The sequence below is a fragment of the Colobus angolensis genome, unplaced genomic scaffold (genome assembly GCF_000951035.1).
Source record: "Colobus angolensis palliatus isolate OR3802 unplaced genomic scaffold, Cang.pa_1.0 Scaffold64, whole genome shotgun sequence".
Classification (NCBI taxonomy): Eukaryota; Metazoa; Chordata; class Mammalia; order Primates; family Cercopithecidae; genus Colobus; species Colobus angolensis.
This window is the reverse complement of record NW_012120043.1, coordinates 1,316,465-1,336,956: the sequence shown is the minus strand read 5'-3', so window position 1 is coordinate 1,336,956 and position 20,492 is coordinate 1,316,465. Positions and strand designations below refer to the sequence as shown.

The 20,492-nt window shown below is 60.5% G+C and overlaps 1 protein-coding gene across 1 annotated transcript in view; it reads right to left on the bottom strand.

Moving 5' to 3' along the window:
* The window catches only part of APC2 (adenomatosis polyposis coli 2), a 24,276-nt gene extending 7,187 nt beyond the window's left edge, over positions 1-17,089 (bottom strand). Inside the window, exons 1-15 of the mRNA XM_011964105.1 lie at positions 16,908-17,089; positions 14,116-14,274; positions 13,922-14,012; positions 13,648-13,828; positions 11,372-11,480; positions 11,131-11,247; positions 10,466-10,543; positions 10,204-10,302; positions 9,390-9,780; positions 8,582-8,677; positions 6,972-7,111; positions 6,437-6,514; positions 6,142-6,258; positions 5,435-5,649; positions 7-2,014 (exon numbers count right to left, since the gene is read on the bottom strand). Coding sequence (XP_011819495.1) covers positions 7-2,014; positions 5,435-5,649; positions 6,142-6,258; positions 6,437-6,514; positions 6,972-7,111; positions 8,582-8,677; positions 9,390-9,780; positions 10,204-10,302; positions 10,466-10,543; positions 11,131-11,247; positions 11,372-11,480; positions 13,648-13,828; positions 13,922-14,012; positions 14,116-14,256 — 3,861 coding nt within the window. The 5' untranslated portion in view covers positions 14,257-14,274; positions 16,908-17,089. The remainder of the gene's footprint in view (positions 1-6; positions 2,015-5,434; positions 5,650-6,141; positions 6,259-6,436; positions 6,515-6,971; positions 7,112-8,581; positions 8,678-9,389; positions 9,781-10,203; positions 10,303-10,465; positions 10,544-11,130; positions 11,248-11,371; positions 11,481-13,647; positions 13,829-13,921; positions 14,013-14,115; positions 14,275-16,907) is intronic.
* Positions 17,090-20,492: the final 3,403 nt, after the last annotated feature.

The following is a 20,492-nucleotide window of genomic DNA, read 5'->3' as shown; positions in this document are numbered from 1 at the left end:
CTGCACGTAGTGCTCGTGCAAGGCCAGCGCGCTGAGGCTCGAGGCGCACGAGAAGTTCTCATCCGGCTTCTCCACGGTGAAGCGCACGCTGCCTGCGTCCAGCTCAGACGGCAGCCGGCAGCGCTCTCGGCAGTCTGCAATGTCCAGGAAGCGCTTCACGTAGCTCTCCCACTGCAGGCTGAACTGGCTGGCCTCGGGGGGACCCTGCGGCGCGGGCACTAGCGGCGGTGTCTTGCTCCGGCTAGGAGGCATGGTCTGCCCGGGGCTGTCGGGCAGTTCGCTAGGGCTGATGGTGCCGCTGCCCTGCCCGCTGCAAGGGTCACTGGGGATGGAGCTGGCAATGGACGGGCTCTCGAAGCTACCCAGCGAGCTCACAGAGCTGCAGCGACTCAGCACCAGCGGTGTCTCCTGCACGTAGTTCTCTGAGGAGCTGGACGGCGTGGCGTCCTCCACCCCCAGGCCCCGGCCTCGGTTGCGCCGGGGAGCCGGAATGGCTACGGGCAGCGAGGTGGTCCCGGGTGCCCGCCACACGCTGTCCAGCTCAGCCTCGCCGGGGCCTGCCTCCTCCAGCCCCTCCAGAGAGGAGTCAGTGTCATCCAGGTCACCGCCCTCGCTGGGGCCTGGGCGGCCGGCAGAGGACAGTGAGGAAAGGGAGCTGCATCGGGACAAGGAGAGCGGTCCCTCCTGCGCCACCAGCTTCTGCAGTGCCTTGCTGGCCACGGACAGCGGGGCAGCTGCTAGCTTCTCAGGAACTTTGCTCAGGTGGTCTGCCGGCAGCCAGGCCTGCTTCCGGGCCCCTGGAGAGGTTCCAGGCCCCGCGAGGGGCTCTGCACTCGCCCTTGAGGCACCCTCGAGCAGTGGCACGTGCTGGTAGGTAGGTGACAGCTTGATGGTACGCACGCGGGCGTCGGCGGATGTGGCTTCACGGGCCGGCGGCTCGGCCTGGCTGCCCGGCAGGTCAAGGTCAAGCCGGCTGGGCCGAGGCTGCCCACACCTGGGGTCCTCGCGGCGCGAAGCCAGTGCGGCCAGCGGGCAGGGCAGCATGTGTTCGCGTGGGCAGTACCCATCGCTGGCACTGCCACTGTTGAGGCTGTCGTTGGAGAGGCTGGCGTGGGCCGCCTTGAGCCGCAGCAGCGGGTGCGCCCGGCTTCCTGCCTCTCGCCGCCCGGTGTCCGGGCCGCGGCATGGGGAGCACGACTGGGCGCGGCCCTCCCGTGGCACCTCCTGCCCCGGGTCTCCGGAGCTGAGGCTGAAGCTATCGTCGGACGAGGTATGCAGGGCGGAGATGTCCTCCACCAGCTGGTCGATGCGCGCCACTGCAAGCGCCAGCTTGGCCTTGGCCTTGGCCGCCACGGCAGCCTCCCCACTGGCGTCCTTCTCTGCCTCCTTGCCGCCTCGGCGGGTGGGCGGGGTGCGGGCCAGCGCCTGCCCCTGCAGGAAGGGGCTGCCCAGGAAGAGGGACAACGCGGCAGGGCTGGCTGGCTCCCCGGTGGCCGCGGCCGCAGCCAGGGATGACGGTGCATCGTCGTCGTCAAAGCAGCCAGAATCGGAAGCATAGTCTTGGGCCAGGCCGTCCAGGTGTCGCAGGGGCGGCAGCGGCTTCTTGGTGGTGGCCTCGGCTGCCGGCGGGCGGTGCTTCTCCAGGTGCTCCAGCGCCTGCGCCAGGTGCCGTGCGTCCAGCTCGGCCTCCAGCGCCCGCTGCTTGCGCACGTACAGGCTGGGCACGCAGCTGCCTGGGGACACGGCGGTGGCAGCCGCCTGGTGCTTGGCAGGTCGATGGGCCAGCAGGTTGCGCAGGGCGGCGGCGCTGCCCATGGCGATCATCTTGTGTTTGGAGTGCACCAGATTGCGTAGCATGCCCACGGCGCCCAGGTCCCACAGCAGCTCCTGGTCTCGCGCGCTGCGGGCCGATAGGTTCCAGAGTGTGCCGCATGCGTTGCTCACGATGGTCAGGCTGTGCGAGGTCAGATGCTGCAACAGCGTCTGCAGGCAGTTGTGATCGCGGAGCACCTGCCTGTGGGCACAGGGCGGGTTAGCCTGGGCCACCCCGCAACCTCCCCTGCTCATCCACGGGTGGGGAGGCCAGATGTGGCAGGTAAAAGCGAACCCGGCCGGGCGCAGTGGCTCAAGCGTGTAATCCCAGCACTTTGGGAGGCCGAGACGGGCGGATCACGAGGTCAGGAGATCGAGACCATCCTGGCTAACAAACCCTGTCTCTACTGAAAGTACAAAAAAAAAAAAAACTAGCCGGGCGAGGTGGCGGGGCCTGTAGTCCCAGCTACTGGGGAGGCTGAACCCGGGAGGCGGAGCTTGCAGTGAGCTGAGATCCCGCCACTGCACTCCAGCCTAGGTGACAGAGCGAGACTCCGTCTCAAAAAAAAAAAAAAAAAGCGAACCCGTCTGGTTACGTTTGGATCTCGGAAAGACTAATTTTCGGTATATGTCCCAAAGATTGCATGAGACAGACTAAAAGTAAATTTTTTTAGTTTTATTTTTTTGAGATGGAGTTAAAAAAAAAAAAAAAGTAGGCTGGGCGCAGTGGCTCACGCCTGTAATCCCAGCACTTTGGGAGGCCTTGTGGGGCAGATCACCTGAGGTCAGGAGATCAAGACCATCCTGGCCAACATGGTGAAACCCCGTCTCTCTTTTTTTTTTTTTTCTTGAGACAGAGTCTTGCTCTGTAGCCCAGGCTGGAGTGCAGTGGCGGCATCTCGGCTCACTGCAAGCTCCGCCTCCTGGGTTCACGCCATTCTCCTGCCTCGGCCTCCTGAGTAGCTGGGACTACAGGCGCCTGCCACCACACCCGGCTAATTCTCTGTATTTTTAGTAGAGACGGGGTTTCAGTGTGGTCTCGATCTTCTGACCTCGTGATCCGCCCACCTCGGCCTCCCAAAGTGCTGGGATTACAACCCCGTCTCTCGTCTCTTTTAAAAATACAAAAATTAGCTGGGTGTGGTGGCAGGCACCTGTAATCCCAGCCACCTGGGAGTCTGAGGCACGAGTACTGCTTGAACCCAGGAGGCGGAGGTTGCAGTGAGCCGAGATCGTGCCACTGCACTCCAGCCTGGCAAGAGAGCAAGACTCCATCTCCAAAAAAAAAAAGAAAAATGAAAAACAGCATGAATATATCCTATATGATATCTGGGATATACTTAGATTCTGTCTATATCTGTATCTTTTTTTTTTTTTTGAGAGTCTCCCTCTGTCATTCGGCCTGGAGTGCAGTGGTGCAATCATGGCTCACTGCAGCCTCCAACTCCTGGGCTCAAGCAGTCTTCCCGCCTCAGCCTCCCAAAGTGCTGGGATTCCACAGGCATGAGCCATGACGACCAGGTAAAAATAATACTTTGTGTTTTCATAACATATAAATGTTTTTATTTTAATGTTACTTATTTAACAACATTTTTATTTTAATAATTTTTTTTTTTTTTCTGAGATGGAGTTTCACTCTTGTTTCCCAGGTTGGAGGGCAGTGGTGCGATCTCGGCTCACTGGAACCTCCACCTCCCGGGTGCAAGCGATTCTCCTGCCTCAGTCTCCTGAGTAGCTGGGATTACAGGCGCCCACCACCACCACGTCTGGCTAACTTTTGTATTTTGTTTGTTTTGTGGTTTTTTGAGACAGGATCTTGCTCTGTTGCCCAGGCTGGAGTGCAGTGGTATGATCTCAGCTCACTGCAACCTCCACTTCCTGGGTTCAAGCGATTCTGCCTCAGTCTCCTGAGTAGCTGGGATTACAGGCGTCCACCACCCCGCCTGGCTAATTTTTGTGCTTTTAGTAGAGATGGAGTTTCACCATGTTGGCCAGGCTGGTCTTAAACTCCTGACCTCAGGTGATGCGCCCAGCTCGGCTTCCCAAAGTGCTGGGATTACAGGCATGAGCCACCGCGCCCAGCCAATAAGTTAATTTTTAGTATTAGTATATCCCATGCATATTTGGGATGTATTTCAATTAAAAATGTTTATTTTTATAAATAAGTACTCTTTATTGTTTGGTAAATACTTTAATGAAGACAGTTATAGTGATATGATTTAAAATACATTTGAGACAGGGTCTCACTCCCGTCACCCACGCTGGAGCGCAGTAGCGCAATCACAGCTCACTACGACCTCCACCTCCTACGCTCAAGTGATCCTTCCACCTCAGCCTCTTCAGTAGCTGGAACTACAGGTAGATGCCAAGCCCAGCAAAGTTTTTTTCTTTCTTTCCATGTCTTTCCTTTTTTTTTGAGACAGAGTTTTGCTCTTGTTGCCCAGGCTGCAGTGCAGTGGCGTGATCTCGGCTCACTGCAAGCTCCGCCTCCCGGGTTCCCGCCATTCTCCTGCCTCAGCCTCCCGAGTAGCTGGGACCACAGGTGCCCACCCCCATGCCCAGCTAATTTTTTTTGTATTTGTAGTAGAGACAGGGTTTCACCGTGTTAGCCGGGATGGTTTGGATCTCCTGACCTCGTGATCCTCCCAGTGGGATGACAGGCGTGAGCCACCGTGCCTGGCCCACACCTGCCTAATTTTATATTTTTAGTAGAGATGGTTTTCTCCATGTTGGTCAGGCTGGTCTCGAACTCCCGACCTCAGGTGATCCGCCTGCCTCGGCCTCCCAAAGTGCTGAGATTCCAGGTATGAGGGACCAAGCCCAGCCTGATGTAATTTTTTTTTGAGACAGAATCTTGCTCTGTCGCCTGGGCTGGAGTGCAGTGGCACGATCTCAGCTCACTGCAACCTCCACCTACTGGGTTTACACCATTCTCCTGCTTCAGCCTCCCGAGTAGCTGGGACTACAGGCACCCACCACCACGCCCAGCTAATTTTTTGTATTTTTAGTAGAGATGGGGTTTCACTGTGTTAGCCAGGGTGGTCTCGATATCCTGACCTCGTCGTGATCCGCCCGTCTCGGCCTCCCAAAGTTCTGGGATTACAGGCGTAAGCCACTGTGCCTGGCTGCTTGAATTTTTATTTTTTTTGAGCTGGAGTTTTGCTCTCGTTGCCTAGCCTGGAGTGCAGTGGCGCAATCTCAGCTCACCACAACCTCCGCCTCCTGGGTCCAAATAATTCTCCTGCCTCAGCCTCCCGAGTAGCTGGGATCACAGGTGTGTGCCACCACACCTGGCTAATTTTATATTTTTAGTAGGGACCGGGTTTCTCCATGTTGGTCAGGCTGGTCTTGAACTCCCGACCTCAGGTGATCCGCCCGCCTCGGCCTCCCAAAGTGCTGGGGATTACAAGCGTGATTCACTGCGCCTGGCCTGAAGTAATCTTTAATAAGTCCGCATTTTAGTATATCTCACGCAGTATTTGGGACATATTTATCCTGCAAATAGCAGCCCCGGGGGAAGCCGTGGGAGCATCCGTTCACGGAAGGACAGTGCCCAGCCCAGATCCCCTGCGCCCGCCCCGAGTGCAGCTGCCTGCGTGCGGGTAGGGGGATGAGGGCTGACCTGTAGTCCTCACGGGTGGCGATGAGGCTGGACACGTTGCGGAGGATGCCGCCGCCGCTCTCGATGATGGCCAGCGAGTTGCTCTGGCACTTGTAGGTCAGGGTGCTCACCAGGAAGCCCAGGGCGCCGTCCACCTGGCAGATGGCCGCCTTGTTCTCCGTGCTGTGTGCGGACAGATTCCACAGGGCACTCAGCACACTCTTCAGGGTGGACTCCTGGATGAGGGGCAGGAGAGGGGCGGGTCAGGGCCTGAGCAGGCCAGGAAGAAAGGCTCCCACACTCACATTCAGTGAGGTGGTTTTTTTTTTTTTTGAGATGCAGTAGTGCTCTGTGGCACAGGCTGGAGTGCAGTGGTGCAACCTCCTCCTCCCACGTTCAAGCGATTCTCCTGCCTCAGCCACCTGAGTAGCTGGGATTAACAGGCACGTGCCACTACACTTAGCTATTTTTTTGTAGTAGAGACAGGATTTCACCCTTTTGGCCAGACTGGTCTCGAACTCCTGACCTCAGGTGAGCCACCGCGCCCGGCCCACACTTGCTTTCAAAGAGCAGTGACATGAGGAGTGAGCTCCAGCCAGTCTGAGGCTGGACCACCCGCTAAGCAGCTAACAACTTGATTTCCTCCCAAGTCGGAGAGCTCCCCCGCTGCCGCCGGCGTCTCCTTCCAGTGACTGAAGAACCATCCCTGCCGCCCGCCGGGTGCCCACCTTGGTGGCCCGCAGGACACACTGCACCAGGGCTGTCACGCTGCCCGCCTCCCTCAGCACCTTCTTGCTGTTGATGTCGGCCCTCCAGGACAAGTTCCGAAGGATGCTGGACACCACCTGCGTGGGGTGAGGGGCAGGGGTGGTGGGACTAGGGTCCAGGCCCCCCAACCCCCCAGCAAGTGTGAGGCTGCAGAGACTCGGACGGGACCCCCCGCCAGCCCACCACACCCCTGAGGAGGAGCCTCTGCCTGTCAGGGACGCCCTGGAAGGCTGTCCCCAGCACCCTGTCCCATACCTGGTGGAGCTCCTCACTGTCCGAGGCCAGCTGGGCCACGATGGCCTCCATGCAGCCCCGGCGCGCACACAGGGTGGCCTGTTGGGGGTGATGCAGCCAGGGTCAGGGGGTGGGGCAGGAGGGAGACGGCGCCCCCTCACCTCCCAGCCCCGTCTGTGCTGCAGCTGCAAACCCGAACCCCTGCTGATCCTGACCACCGTGGGAGGGTCACCCATGCTCAGGTCGGGAAACTGAAGCCCAGACAGGGGCAGACACCCAGCCTCGGGGCCCCCTCTACAATGAGGGCCATTTTCTGCAGAGGCAGCATCAGGGCGGGTGTGAGGACACCCGCTGGGTGGAGGAGGTCCAGCACGGGCTCCTGTCCCCCAACATCGCACTCTCTGGGCCTCAGTCTACCCGTCTGCAAGTTGGGGACAAGTGGCCCCAGCTCTCAGGGCTGTTTCAAGGCTGGGATGAGTCAGAAGGAGGCTCAGACAGTCCCTGGAAGACCGGATGAGGAGAGTGCCAGTCCCGCCCGCCCACTGCCCCCGGGCACCTTGTTGGCAACGTCCCCAAAGGTGAGGTTGGTGAGGGTCATGCCCGCGTAGCGGCGCAGCGCCAGGTTCAGCGGGTCCCGGGTCATCTTGTGCATCTCATAGTCAACCTGCAGCAGCTCTGCCACGGCCTGCAGCCCACCTGTGGGGACCCGACAAGGTTGGCGGATGGCAGGGACGGCCCTGCCTGCTCCCTTGCCCAGACACCCTCCCTACCCTCCAGACGTGTCCTCCTCAAGTCCCCCTTCCAGGCTCAAGTCTGTAGACCTCCTCCAGGAGCCGGTAGGGCCTCACCCTGCTGCCGGACCCACAGGGATACCCCCAGTGTCCTGTGACTGTCTCCCCTGCCTCCTGTCAGCCCTCGGCCCTGGCTCACACTTCCTCCAGCCGCTGGGGCTCTGCACCTGCTGTTCCCTCTGTTCCCTCAGCCTGGAGTGCTCTTCCTTGCCCTGTTCAGTAGGTGCCTCAGGGAAGGGCCCCTGCGTCCTCTAATAATCCACTCCGGGACCATCAGATGGAGAGCAGCGTCCCCAGCACAGACAGGGCTGTGGTGATGGGTGACGGTCACACCCACCCTCTTTACTTGCCCAGCTCTCCCGTTACAAAAGGGGGAATCAACGGGGAGATGGTGCCTGGGAGTCAGAGGGAGAGGACTTGTCACCAAAACACTTTTCTCCCCCTTCAAAGACAACAGAGGCAAATTTGACTTCTCAGGGCAGGGGTGGGTCAGTGGAGACGTCCTTTGGGGAAGTGAGTTAGGGACATGTCTCAGAAAACTTCCAGACCGAAACACATACATCCAGGTTCACCGCAGCATGGTGCACAGAGCCAGCAGTGGGGAGCAGCCAGAGCAGGATAAATGGGTCAGCCCAGGGTGTCCCAGCCACATAATGGGACGTCACGCAGCCTCAGAAAGGAGCCAGGCTTTGGCTGCGTGTGGTGGTTTGTTCCACCTGCAATCCCAGCACTTTGGGAGGCCAAGTGGGGGCAGATCACGCGAGGTCAGGAGTTTGAGACCAGCCTGACCAACATGGTGAAACCCCATCTCTACTAAAAATACAAAAATTAGGTGTGGTGGCGTGCACCTGTAATCCCAGCTACTTGGGAGGTGGAGGTTGCAGTGAGCTGAGATTGTACCACTGCACTCCAGCCTGGGCAACAGAGTGAGACTGTCTCAAAAAAAAAAAAAAGTTACAGCAAGACTTTTCTGAGATAGGGTCTGGCTCGGTTGCCCCCTCTGGAGTGTGGTGGTGTGATCATAGTGGGCTCAAGCGATCCTCCCACCTCAGCCTCCCCGGTAGCTGGGACTAATTTTTTATTTATTTGTAGTGATGGGGGGGTCTCACGATTGTTGCCCAGCCTGGTCTCGAACTCCTGGGCTAAAGTGATCCTCCCGCCTCAGCCTCCCAGGTATGAGCAGCCTCACACGGCCTCAATTACTTTTATATTGACAAAGAGAAGATGTTGCAATGTCCTCACGTTAGACGCCACATAGGGCTCCGATCCCCACCCTGACCACAGAAGCTCAGATGATCCAGCCTCGGTCCCTTTAGCAGCTGAGGAGCTGTTCAGGGGCTGGAGGACGGCTCCCCAGAGGAGCTGGCACACTCACCCAGCTCGTTCATGGCACGGCGGTACTCCTCATCAAAGGACAGCTTCATAACCGCACAGGTGGCCTGGCAGATCTGTGGCTCGATGGGGACCGGGGCTGTGGGCACAGAGATCAGATCACAGCCCCTATTCCCAGGAAATGTCCCAGCTGACTCCGGAAGGTTCTCCCCGCCCCATCCCCTAGGCCTGAAGTATCCCAGGAGCTTTACAAATGGCTGCAAAGGTGGGGCTTCGTTTCCCAGCCTCTCTAAGATGGGATGACAGGGTGGCCTCCCTCACGCAGCCTTGGGAAGGGAGGTGAGGTAGTTCCTGGAGCACACCTTTGAGCTGTGCTTCTGTCCTTTATAAAAATAAAACTTATGAGACAAGGTCTCGCTCTGTGGCACAGACTGGAGTGCAGTAGCGTGATCTCGGCTCACTGTAGCCCCAAATTCCTGGGCTCAAGCAATTCTCCCGCTTCCGGCTCCCAAAGTGCTGGGATCACAGGTTGAGTCCTGGCCCCCGGCCCCCATATTAACTTTGCGATCAACTGCAGAAAAAGAATCTCCCAGTCTGCACCCAACTTTCGAGAGCTACCCACGATGCATCCATGCATTCAACGACTTAGGGAGCGTTTACTCTGTGCCAGGTACAATCATGGGCGGGTCTTTTCCCAACGTCAAAGGCCCCCACAGGCCTCGGCCTGGTACTGCAGCCTCCAACTCCAGAAGGCAGGCAGCAAAGGCTGGAGGTCCTAGTCGCCCACCCCCCCGGGAAGCCCTAGCTGCACGTTCATTGCGCAGAGGGGGCCCACCAGGCCAGGCACTCACCGCCGCTGGCGCCGCCTCCCTCGGGCGCCCCGTCTCTGGCCTGCAGCCAGTCCCAGCAGGTCTCGCAGTAGGCACGGATCTGCTCCAGCACGTGCAGGACGCGCATCTCCTTGCGCGCCAGGCCCTGGTCCGGCTGCGAGAAGACGATGTTGTGCAGCGCCGCGTTGGCGCGCATGCGTGCGTCTTTGGCGCCCGGTGCTCCTGGGGCCCCGGCGCGACCCCCGGCTGCGGCCTCAGTGCCGTGGAGGATTTGCAGCAGCAGTGGCAGACAGCCCGAGCGGCGCATGGCCACGCAGCTCTCGGGCGAGCTTGACATGGCCAGTAGCGTGCGCGCCGTATCCTCCTGGTCGCGCGTCGCCAACATGGACAACAGCCAGAAGACCACCTCCACCTAGGAGGAGGGCAAGGTCAGCGTGGGGTCCCTCACCTGCCCCCGCACACCTGGAAACCCGGCGGGAGCCCTGTGACCCCACGCACAACTGGGGACGAATGGGGGGGGGTGCCAGGAGGCTGCACACGTGCTTCGGGGAGGCTGGCCCCCCTCACCTGGCATTCCTAGGGTGGCAGCACACAGCCAAGGGACTCCACAGCGACACCTACGGTGCCCCACTCAGCCCCCGCTACGGGATAGTTCCCCATCCACCTCGCCAGGCCTCCAGCTTCTCCGTAAGCTGCACGCCAGGGGGGACCTTCCTACACCCAAGGGGGTGCTGGATGGAGGCCTGGAAGGGCACTACAACTGGCAAGGAGTCAGACCTGATCCCCCTCCCAGCCCAGACAGCTGCGCCTGCCCCCGTTCCGCCCTCCCCCTCACCTTGCTGTTGCCCGGCTGAGGGGTGCCATCCTCAGGGTGTGTGGGGACCTCTGTCTCCGGGTCCTCGTCCACCGGCACCGACTTCACCGCCAGCAAGGCCTGCAGGGAGAGGACCAGGGTCGGGGAAACAGTCCCAGAGCACCCCAAAAAGCACTCAGCCTGCTCGCCCATGATGATGTGGGTGGGGGCGAGCAGGACTCTAGGAGCCCCGTTCTGCCTGGGCCGACACCACCCCGGGCCCCGGCTCTGCCCCATTCGGTACCTGGGGCTCTGTCTGCTGCACTCGGTCCTGCGCCTCCAGCAGCTCCTTGTCAATCTGCTCCAGGCGCGAGGCGCGGATCTGCTCAGGACAGGAGGGCGAGTGCTGGGGCTGACCCCGCCCCCGGCTCCGACCCCGCCTTCTCCCTAGGACGACCCCACCCTGGGAAAACCCCACCCTGGGCTCTGAACCTGACTCTTCCTGATCCAGCCCTGCCCGCTCCCTAAGCCCGGCCTCCTAAGATATGACCCCACCCACTGTCTTAACCCCGCCTTATCCTTCGAGACCCTGCCCTTATCTAGCCCATCCCAGGCTCTGACTCCTCCCACTTCCCATTTGGGCTCCACCCAGAACCTAGACCTCATCCTTCTAGGCCCCACCCACCCACTGATCTGGCCTTGCCCACAGGCCACGCCACCTTCCACTGTCCCACCCCACCACCCTTGTGCTCAGGCTCTGCTCTGACTCCTCCGACTCCACCAACCAACACCTCCAGCTTCTGGCTCCGCCTGCTGAAGCAGACCGCCCCCCCCCACCCGCCAACCCAGGAGGTATAAGACTCCTCCCATTACCCCAGACCCCGCCCATAATAAATCTCTGCACTGATTTGCCCACTGGCACAGGGCCCCACCTACCACCACCCCGCCCCACCCCGCCCACCACCGCACCTGTGCCCGCTGCACCATCTCGTCCGAGGTGCCGAAGCGCTCCTCCATCAGCGAGCGGATGTGCTGGGCCTCGAACTCAAGTTGCTGCCGGATCAGGTCCATCTGCATCGAGAACTGCTGGGAAAGGCAGGCGGGCGGGCCACGGTGAGGGGCACCTGGGCCAGGCCCCGTTCCTCCCCACGCCGCTTCCCGCAACCTAGGTGGGCAGGCATGCTGCCCCCTCCCTCCCCGGCCCGCTCACCGTCTCCACGTGCGGCAGCTCGTCCAGGCGCTTGGACAGGCCCTGCAGCTGAGAGTAGTACCAGAGCTTCTCCTTCTCCTCCTTCTCAATCTCATTCAGCAGGAAACACCTGGGGGAGCAAGTCAGTGGGGGCGGCTCAGAGGGCGGAGCCATGTATATGTGTTTATTTTGGTATTTGTACTCACTTGTTGGCGCTTACTGTATGCCAAGTTTAACAGGCAACATGGCAATGTCTCTCCCGTAGCGCTCCCCGCGCTAAGGTGAGGGGGGGTGGGTACTGAAATTAATTGGGGGATGCAAAAAATTAAAGGGCAGAGAACAATCTAGGCAACATAGCAAGACCCCCCTCTCTAAAAAGGAAAAAATAAAAATTAAAAATTAAAAAATAGCCGGTCGGCCAGGCCCGTTGGCTCACGCCTGTAATCGCAACACTTTGGGAGGCTGAGGCGGGAGAATCACCTGAGGTCGGGAGTTCGAGACCAGCCTGACCAACATGGAGGAACCCCGTCTCTACCAAAAATACAAAATTAGCTGGGCATGGTGGCACATGCCTGTAATCTCAGTTACTTGGGAGGGTGAGGCAGGAGAATCCCTTGAACCCGGGAGGCAGAGGTTTCAGTGAGCTGAGATCGCACCATTGCACTCCAGCCTGGGCAACAAGGGGGAAACTTTGTCTCAAAAAAAATAATAAATAGCCAGTCGTGGTGACCCGTGCCTTTAGTCCCAGCTACTCAGGAGGCTGAGGCGGGAGGATCACTTGAGACTGTAGTGAGCCGTGATTGCACCACCACACACCAGCCTGGATGACAGCGAGACCATATCTCAATAAACAAACAAATAAAATAAATAAAGACCAGGAGCGGTGGCTCATGGGTCAGGCCTGTAATCCCAACACTTTGGGAGGCAGATGTGGGCAAATTCCTTGCTTAAGCCTAGGAGGTCGGGACCAGCCTGGGCAATATAGTAAAACTCCCATCTCTACAAAAAGTACAAAAAATTGGCTGGGTGCGGTGGTTCACACCTGTAATCCCAGCACTTCGGGAGGCGGGCAGATCACAAGGTCAGGAGATTGAGACCAGCCTGACCAACATGGTGAAACCCATCTCTACTAAAAATACAAAATTAGCTGGGCGTGGTGGCACGTGCCTGTAATCTCAGCTACTTGGGAGGGTGAGGCAGGAGAATCGCTTGAACCTGGAAGGCAGAGGTTTCTGCGAGCTGAGATCGCGCCACCACACTCCAGCCTGGGCAACAGAGAGAGACTCCGTCTCGGGGGAAAAAAAAAAGTACCAAAACTTAGCCAGGCATGATGGTTCACACCTGTGGTCCCAGCGTCTCCCTGACATGGGAGGCTGAGGTGGGAGAATTACCTGAACCCGGGAGGTCCAGGCTGCACTGAGCCATGATCATACCACTGCACTCCAGCCTGGATGGCAGAGTGAGACCCTGTCTCAAACTATACGTATTAAACAAAAACAAAAACAAAAAAAAAAGAGAGAGAGAAAACAGTTCCTTTGGAAATTCTCCTCCTTGAAGAAAGACTGAGGGAAGCTGTTCTGCCTCTTATACTTCTCAGATAATTGCTGATCTCCCTCCAGCTTACAAGGTAGCTTCAGGCTCAAAGAGCACCAGGTGCAACAGAGCGTTCCCTTAACCCCACGGGAGACACGGCCATTCCCATTTTACAGGGCAGGAGTCTCAGGCTGGGAAGGTTTAGGGGAGCTGAGTGAGGTCTCACAGCAGAGTACAGACAACTCCATGCTGTTCTTCAATGGCCCCATGTGACCACACACGACCCCTCCCAGCTGCACACGGTGCCCGGACCCTGCCTCCCTCTGCTGGCCCTAAGCCCACGTTTCTTGGGCCACAACTCTGTCTCTACAAAGACTGCTTTGAGCCCCTCTAGCTCCAGGCCTGGCTGAGCCCTGGCACCGGACACAGCCCGGTCCCTGGCAATGCCTGCGTGCCACAGACCCCTGGGGACGTCTCCAAGGAGACTTTCCCTCAGCCAGGAACGTCCCCCATCCTCGCTGCACTCCCGCTGAGGTCAGCCGGGCTGGAGAAGGTCAGCCGGGCTGGAGAAGGGGAGGGAGGCCACATGGGGAAGAAGCTTCGAGGTGGGTGGGGTTTGTTCGGTGGGTGGTGCCATATGCAAGTGGGTGGGGCGTGTGAGGTGTGGGCAGAGACCTATGCGGGTGGGTGAATTCGAGGGCAGAGCCCGCTGGGGATGGAGTCAGGCACCAGCTGCCCGAGGCTGGGTTCCCACGCCCGCTCACCGTTCCCGGTCCAGTTCCTCCAGCAGCCGGATGGTGGCCCGGCTCAGCTCCCCAAAGCTGTCCTTGGAAGGCCCGGAGCCGTGTACCGGGCTGCCCTCGGGGGTCCGGGAGGCAGGTTCCGGGCCCAGGGCGGGCGGCTGGAACTTGAGGTTGTACAGGCTGGTGATGTCCATCTGCAGGGCTGGATGGGCGGGGAGAGGGCGGAGGTCAGAGATCCCGTCTGCCTTTTCGCCCAGCCTCTCCCGCTCCCTCTGCGGGTGGCCCCACCGCTCACCCTTCAACTGCTCCAGCACCTCCGTCTGCCCCGAGGACACCAGCACTCGGGCCTCCTGCTCCAGTTTTCCCTGTAGGTGCTTCAGGACCTCCTGCAGGGGCAGGAAAGACGGCAGGGAGGCATCGGCCACTGCACTGGGCTGCCAGGGGCCGCCCCCTGGGACCCTTGCCCACCTCCTCCATGTAGGCCCCCACCTTCATGCCTGACGTCTCTGTCTCCAGCTTGGACAGGTGGCTGGAGTTGTCCCGTAGCTCCTGCCTCAGGTGACTGTTCTCAGCCTTCAAGGCCTCCACCTGCCGTACCAGCTGCTCGTAGGGTGCCACGGAGCTCGCCATCTTCAGCTCCTGCAGTGTCTGGGATCACAGGGTCAGAGGGTTCAGCTGAGGGTGTGGGGAGCGCACGGTGATGGCTTCCGGACAGCCCCTGACCTAAGCCCCAGCCCGATCCTAGTTTGGGGGTCTCAGGCAGGAGTCACTGGTGTGGACAAGTACAGGCCCACGTGGTGCTGGCCAGGGATTCCCGGGCGCAGAGGGACAGGTGGAGTGAGAGGTGACCCCAACGGGAGACAGAGGGGCCAGCAGACAGACGTACAGACAGCTGAACCTCCAACTGACCAGTCAACTGACAGACGATGGGACGGCCTCTCCTTCCCAGCCCCCAGGACACATCCTGACAGCCGAACAAACACACAGACAGCTGGGACAGCCTAACCCAGCAAGCCAACTGGCCAGCCCAGCACCCCCAGGCTCACAGCCAGAGAGGGCGACAGACAGACAGACAGGACCCTCCCCCACAAAAGCACAGCCTGCCAGAGGCTGACAGCCAGACACACGGGGCGGACAGACCACACCTGCTGTCCCTGCTGATGGACAATAAAACACCATCATGGCCAGTGGGTGACACCTAAGATGTGCAGAAACGGCAGGACAGATGGACCCAAGCCTACCACCATCACTGCAGCAGCCCCATGCCCCCTCCATCAGTGGCTGGGCTCAGGGTGGCTACCTGTGTGGCCCGCACCCCCTGCGCAGCCTTCAGCTGGTCCCTGCTGGCCCCGGCAGCCCCTGCCCCATCCCTTGGCTCTGCCAGTGCCGCTAGCTTCTTTGTGCCTCTGGCCGTCTTCTGGCTCCAGCCTGGCCTCCTCCCTCTGTCCAGCTGGCCGGTACCTCTTCCCTCGGCTTGGCCCTCCTGCCGGAGCCCCTCCTCACGCCCCCTCCACGGCCCCCTTCCCTCTTTGTTCCTTTCCCATCAGCGCTCGCCTCCTCCCTCCGCCTTTGTCTCAGACGTACCAATGGCAGCCCATCCCTCTGCCACCTCCCCCTGCCAGCCTGAGCCCCCTCCTCACAGCGGCCCTGTCTGGCCTGCCTGTTCCTCCCCTCCCTCCTCCACCTGGCAACACACATATATTCACCTGTCATTCATTCTCTGACCCCCAGGTGCCCCCTCATCCTCTCCCCTCCCACCCAGATGTCACTAGGGGCACAGCTGGGACAGGAGTAGAGGTGGGGCTGGGTCCCAGGTGGGAGGATAGGGTCAGGCTGTCCCGGCCTGCTCAGGGGACCCAGTGTGTGGCTTTCCATGTCATCTGGCTCCTTCCTGGTCTGAGTCTCAGGGACCACCATTTGGCTATTCCCAGAGGGAGAAATCAGGCCCTAGGAACTGAGGTGTGGCACCCAGACGCTGCCCCAGAGGGGCTGGAAAGTCCAGGCTGGAGGCCCGACAGGATTCGCCCCTCTCTGGCCTTGGGTTGCCCCTCTGAGGAACCTGCAGGGCAGGAGTGCCCAAGGGCAGGGTGGGAGGGGCACAGAGACTGGAAGTCAGATAGCAGAGGCTGGCAGCCGTCACCTCCCACCCTGATCTGATGATGTTCAAAGCTGTTCAGGTCTCCACTGGGAATCAGGTCTGGGGTTGGGGGCTACATGCAGGGAGACCCTGGGGTCTGGCTCACGCCCCATGTTCCAGCTGAGATCACCATCCCATGCCCAGCCAGGTGGAAGGACCAGATGAAGTGTAAAGTTACACACGTCTGCCTCCTGCTCCCCAAACCCAGGCCTCCCCCACATGGCTCTTCTCAGCTGACCCAAGCCAAGTCTCAGACACCTTCCTTCTCCCCACGTTTGGTGGTCACTTCTGCGTCCTCATCAGACTTAGCTAGTTCCTCCAAGCTCTGCCCAGAGGGACCGTGCCTCCCCCAGCTCCTGACACCCCTCTGTCAGGACATTCTGATCAGCCTCTTCCTGGCCTCCCACAATCCCCTGTGCACAGTCAGAGGGAGTTTTAAATGTCACAAGCTAGATCCCATTTCTCCCATGCTCAAACACCTTCCATGGCTCCCCAGTGCCCTCAGGATAAGCTCTGACTCCTCCATGTACCCTGCGACTCACTCAGAAGCTGGAGGCTCTCTGCACATGCAGTTGCCCTGCCTAGAGTACCTTTTCTAAGTCCTGCCATCCCACATGGTGCAGCTTCTTCCACGAAGCTCTTCTGCCTACCTTTCACCCCCAGGTTGCATCGTGTAGCCTCCTGGGGGCCTTCCTGAGAGATCACTCCCTGAAGGCACCATGACTGGGGGCTGGTCTTATTGAGTGGGCTGCATTTCAGGGCAGGGAGGCACAGATGGGGGAAGTCAGGCCCAAAGGGGCCTTTCTCCTTCCTTTAATCCAAACCCCCTCTTTCCAGAGAGGGAAACTGACGCCCAGAGAGGTGCAGCAACACTCCCCAAGACACACAGCAGGCCTGCCCGTCCCTCCCTCCGATCACCTCAAGGAGGTCCGGATGGTGAAGCCCGTGAGTGGGTGTGTGCGCAGGACCGGCTGCAGAGACGCTGACGCCCAGCTCACCGGGACACAGTTTCCCCTCCAGCTCCCAGCCTAGGGAAACGGAGGGTCCAGAGTCTGCGCTGACGGGCAATGCAGAGAGACGGGGATGGAAACCTCGACGCGCGGCGGAGGTCGCGCCCCCTGCCCTCCTCCCCGAGGACACACACCTGCTTACTTGCAGCTGGACTGGCGGGGCGCCCGGGCCTGGGGCCTCCTCCCTCTGCGCAGCTCCGCGGGCCCCACGGGAAATCCCGGCCCGGGGTGGCCTCGGAGCGCCGGCTCCGGGGTCTCCGCGGCCCAGGCAGGGGCTCCAGGGCGGACAAAGCCCGGTCCGGGCCTGGGCAGGCGGCGCCGCCGCTCCTAGCGCTGGGCGAGACCACCGCGAGCGGGGGAGGATGCGGGATGCGGGATGCAGACGAGACAGCCAACGAAGGCGCGGGAAGACGGGCTGGTGCCATGGCAACAGCCAATGGCGGCCCGGGGCGGAGACTGCCGGCAGCCGCGGGGCGTCGGGCCTCCGCGCGGGCTCAGGGGCTGTGTGTGCGGGGGGGCTAAACCCCCCGAGGGAAGGGGGTACCCCGAGGACCAAGATTCCTGTGTCCCCCACTTTATTGCAGGGTGCAACGGCCTCTTAAAACCTCCTGCGTCTGGATTTGCAGAATTGGAGAGTAAAACGTCAAATCCTGGATGTTACATCAGCATCTTAGCGGAGGAGGGGTTTCCAGGGCAGTGGCCTGGCTGGGGCCAGGCCTGCCCCCACCCCACAGGTCCAGCCTGGCCTGGTGTAGATGCACCAGGGTGGGACAGGGCTCGGGTCCAGGCTGGAGCTCCCTGAGGGTCCTGCCTGGTGGGGAGGGGAGGGGATACGGGAGGAGGGGCAGGGCCACTGGGGAGCACTTGGGACCCTGCATCTCCCCACATTTCTCCCTGTCTCCCCAGCAGAGCGTGAGGTCCTCCTGTAACTCCGGTGATCCCCACGTCCCTCTCTCTTTCTGTCTCCCCCTCTGTTCTCTGTCTCTCAATCTCTGTCTCCATGTGTCTCTGCCCCTGGTCGGTCGCACTCTTAGTTCACCCTCATGGACTGAAGGCCAGAGGAGGGAAGGGCCAGGGGTCGCAGGAGTCCCCATCTCCAGGTGTCCTGGATCCTCCATGGGGCCCTGGAGGCCATTTGAAGGTTTAACACACAGAGCCCGCACCTGCAGCTGGGAGCATCCCTTCCTGCTCTGGACACAGGCTCACAGCACAGAAAGGGAGGTGGCCGGGGCCAGAAGTGATTTTTTTTCTGGGCTGAGCAGCCAGGGCAAATCATTCGCCACTCAACCCTCAGTTTCCTCCTCTGTAAAATGGGGAGGAGGCGGAAGATTCTGCAAGGGCTGGTGCGGGGAATGACAGGAGAGGGTGGGAAGGTCTGAGCGTTCAATGCCCCGCAGAACAAAGGCGTGGGAGGACCCGTGCTGTTTCCTGTTGGGCCTTGAGCTGAAGACCCGAGGGCCCTGTCCTGGGCCAGCACTGCCAGGGGCCGAGAGCACTTCGGCCTGGCTGTCTGGGAGCCCCCAAACCTGGACGCAGCTGTCCCCACTGGCTGGGTCTGGGGAGGGAATGCAGTGGGCAGACACAGGGGATCTTTTCTTTTTTCCTTCTTTCTTTTTTTTTAGATGGAGTCTAGCTCTGTCCCCCAGGCTGCAGTGCAGTGGCACGATCTCAGCTCACTGCAACCTCCGCCTCCCGGGATCAAGTGATTCTCCTGCCTCAGCCTCCTAAGTAGCTGGCATTACAGGCACTCACCACCATGCCAGCTAATTTTTGTATTTTTAATAGAGATGGGGATTCACCATGTTGGTCAGGCTGGTCTCAAACTCCTGACCTCGTGATCTGCCCACCTCAGAGGGGATTTTTTTTTCTGGAGACTGGAAGGCTGCCCTGAGAAGTGAACAGCAGTGATCAGGAGGAGAGGCGTTCCAGGCTGAGGGAAGATCGATGCCTGCTTGGGACACAGAGGGTGTCTGGTGGAGCCATGGGGTAGTGTGCGTGGTGGGGCTTGACCTGGTCAAGCCAGGGCAGAGCTGGGCGAGGCTGGAATGGGGTGGGGGATACAGAGCCCAGGGCCCTGGCTTCAGCTCAGCCTTGAGGTCCCTGTGTCACCCTGGGCATGTCTCATTCTGGCCTCAGTTTCCAGTCTCGTTTACTGGAGGGTGGGTTGGATAATCCCTGCCTCTCCCCAAAGAGGAACTAAGTCCCACCTCCCTGTTTAGTTTCAGATGTATCAGCTCCCCAGACCCCCGTCAGGCAGGGGTTTGGGGGTTCCAAGGTCAGTCCTGTTCTTGTATACATGGGGAAACTGAGGCCTAGGCCAGTGAACACGTTGCCTGAGTTCACCTGTGCCAGCCAAGCCTCTGGAGTGACACTGAGCCTCCCTCCTTATCTCTCTGGGGGTGGCCAGGGCCTGAAGGGTTGAGGGTACATGGGGGCTGAGACCCCAAGACAAGATGCCCTTGGCTCCAAATCTCCAAAACGTTGTTCCTGAACCCCCCCCCCCACCAACACACTAAAATCCTTGACCCTGTAAATCCTTGAACCACAGTTACACTCAGACATCACTAGACATTTTAGAGCCACAAGAACCCCCCACAGTCCCCTAGGACCTCAGGAGGCTGAGAGAGGCCTCCCCCTTCTTCCATTGCAGAAAGCAGGGCCTAGCCCAAGACCCCAACACAGGCTCCTCCCTGGAATCCTCCACGCCCCCTACTGCTGCTGGGCCAAAGGGGAAGTTCCATCAAATGCTCATTCCCCCATGCCTGTCCTGTGACACCCCCCGCAAGTCCGCAGCCTGGCACAGGGCTCACTCTTGGAGTGTCTTTGAGCCTTCTGAGTCTGACCTCGAGCTGTCCTCGCCCCTTTGATGCCTCCTCTGTGCCAGGGGCTACAGGCAGAAACAGGGGCGGCCCCCATTGGGAGCTGGGTGGGGACGGAGAAGGCACCAAGTCATCGCTGGAGGATAGAGACGGGCCCGCCGCGGGCTGGGTGGCCGGGCAGGGCCCTGACCGGTGAGGAGGCCACTGGAGGTGGGGGAGGGGTGGGGTAGGCCGGTCCAGGCCGCGCGCTGAAGCGTGACCGCCGCTATGGGCCTCAGTTTCCCCGGCGGCGAGTCGGCAAACGTGTGTCTCCGTCAGCACCGCGGACAGCTCCCCGGCCCCCACCCCGCGTTCTCTTGCGGACGCCTTCGCTCCGCAACGAGGCTCCGGCCCTGCTCGAGGCGTGACCTTGGGCTCCCCGCTGCACTCCCCTAGCCTCAGTTTCCCCTTCAATGAGGGATGTCACAGCCGCGAGATTCAGACGATTCCGGAGGCCAGAGGAGCGCTGGGGTCGTGAGCGGACGGATACGAACAGCAGCGGCGGCGAACGTCAAAGCAGACCACACGCTCGCGCCCAGAAGGGGAAACTGAGGCCCAAAGAGGTGCAGGGCGTGGCCCAGGCCCCCACCCTGCGCAGGGCCGAGCTTCCGCAGGATGCCCCCGCAGCCGCCCCCGCCGGGGCAGCCTCGGCGTCAGCGCAGTGAGGAGGGGTCCGAGGGTCTCCCGCAGAGGCCGAGGGCTGGGCCGGGCGAGTCCTGCGCTTGCGCAGACCCGGGGGTGGGGGTCGCAGTGGCGCAAGAGAGGGGCTTCCAGCCCCACCAGCCTCCCGAGGCGGTTTCTTCGGCAACCGTCTCTACGGCGACGGCACTCGACCCCCGACTCTGCAGCCTCCGCGCCCTC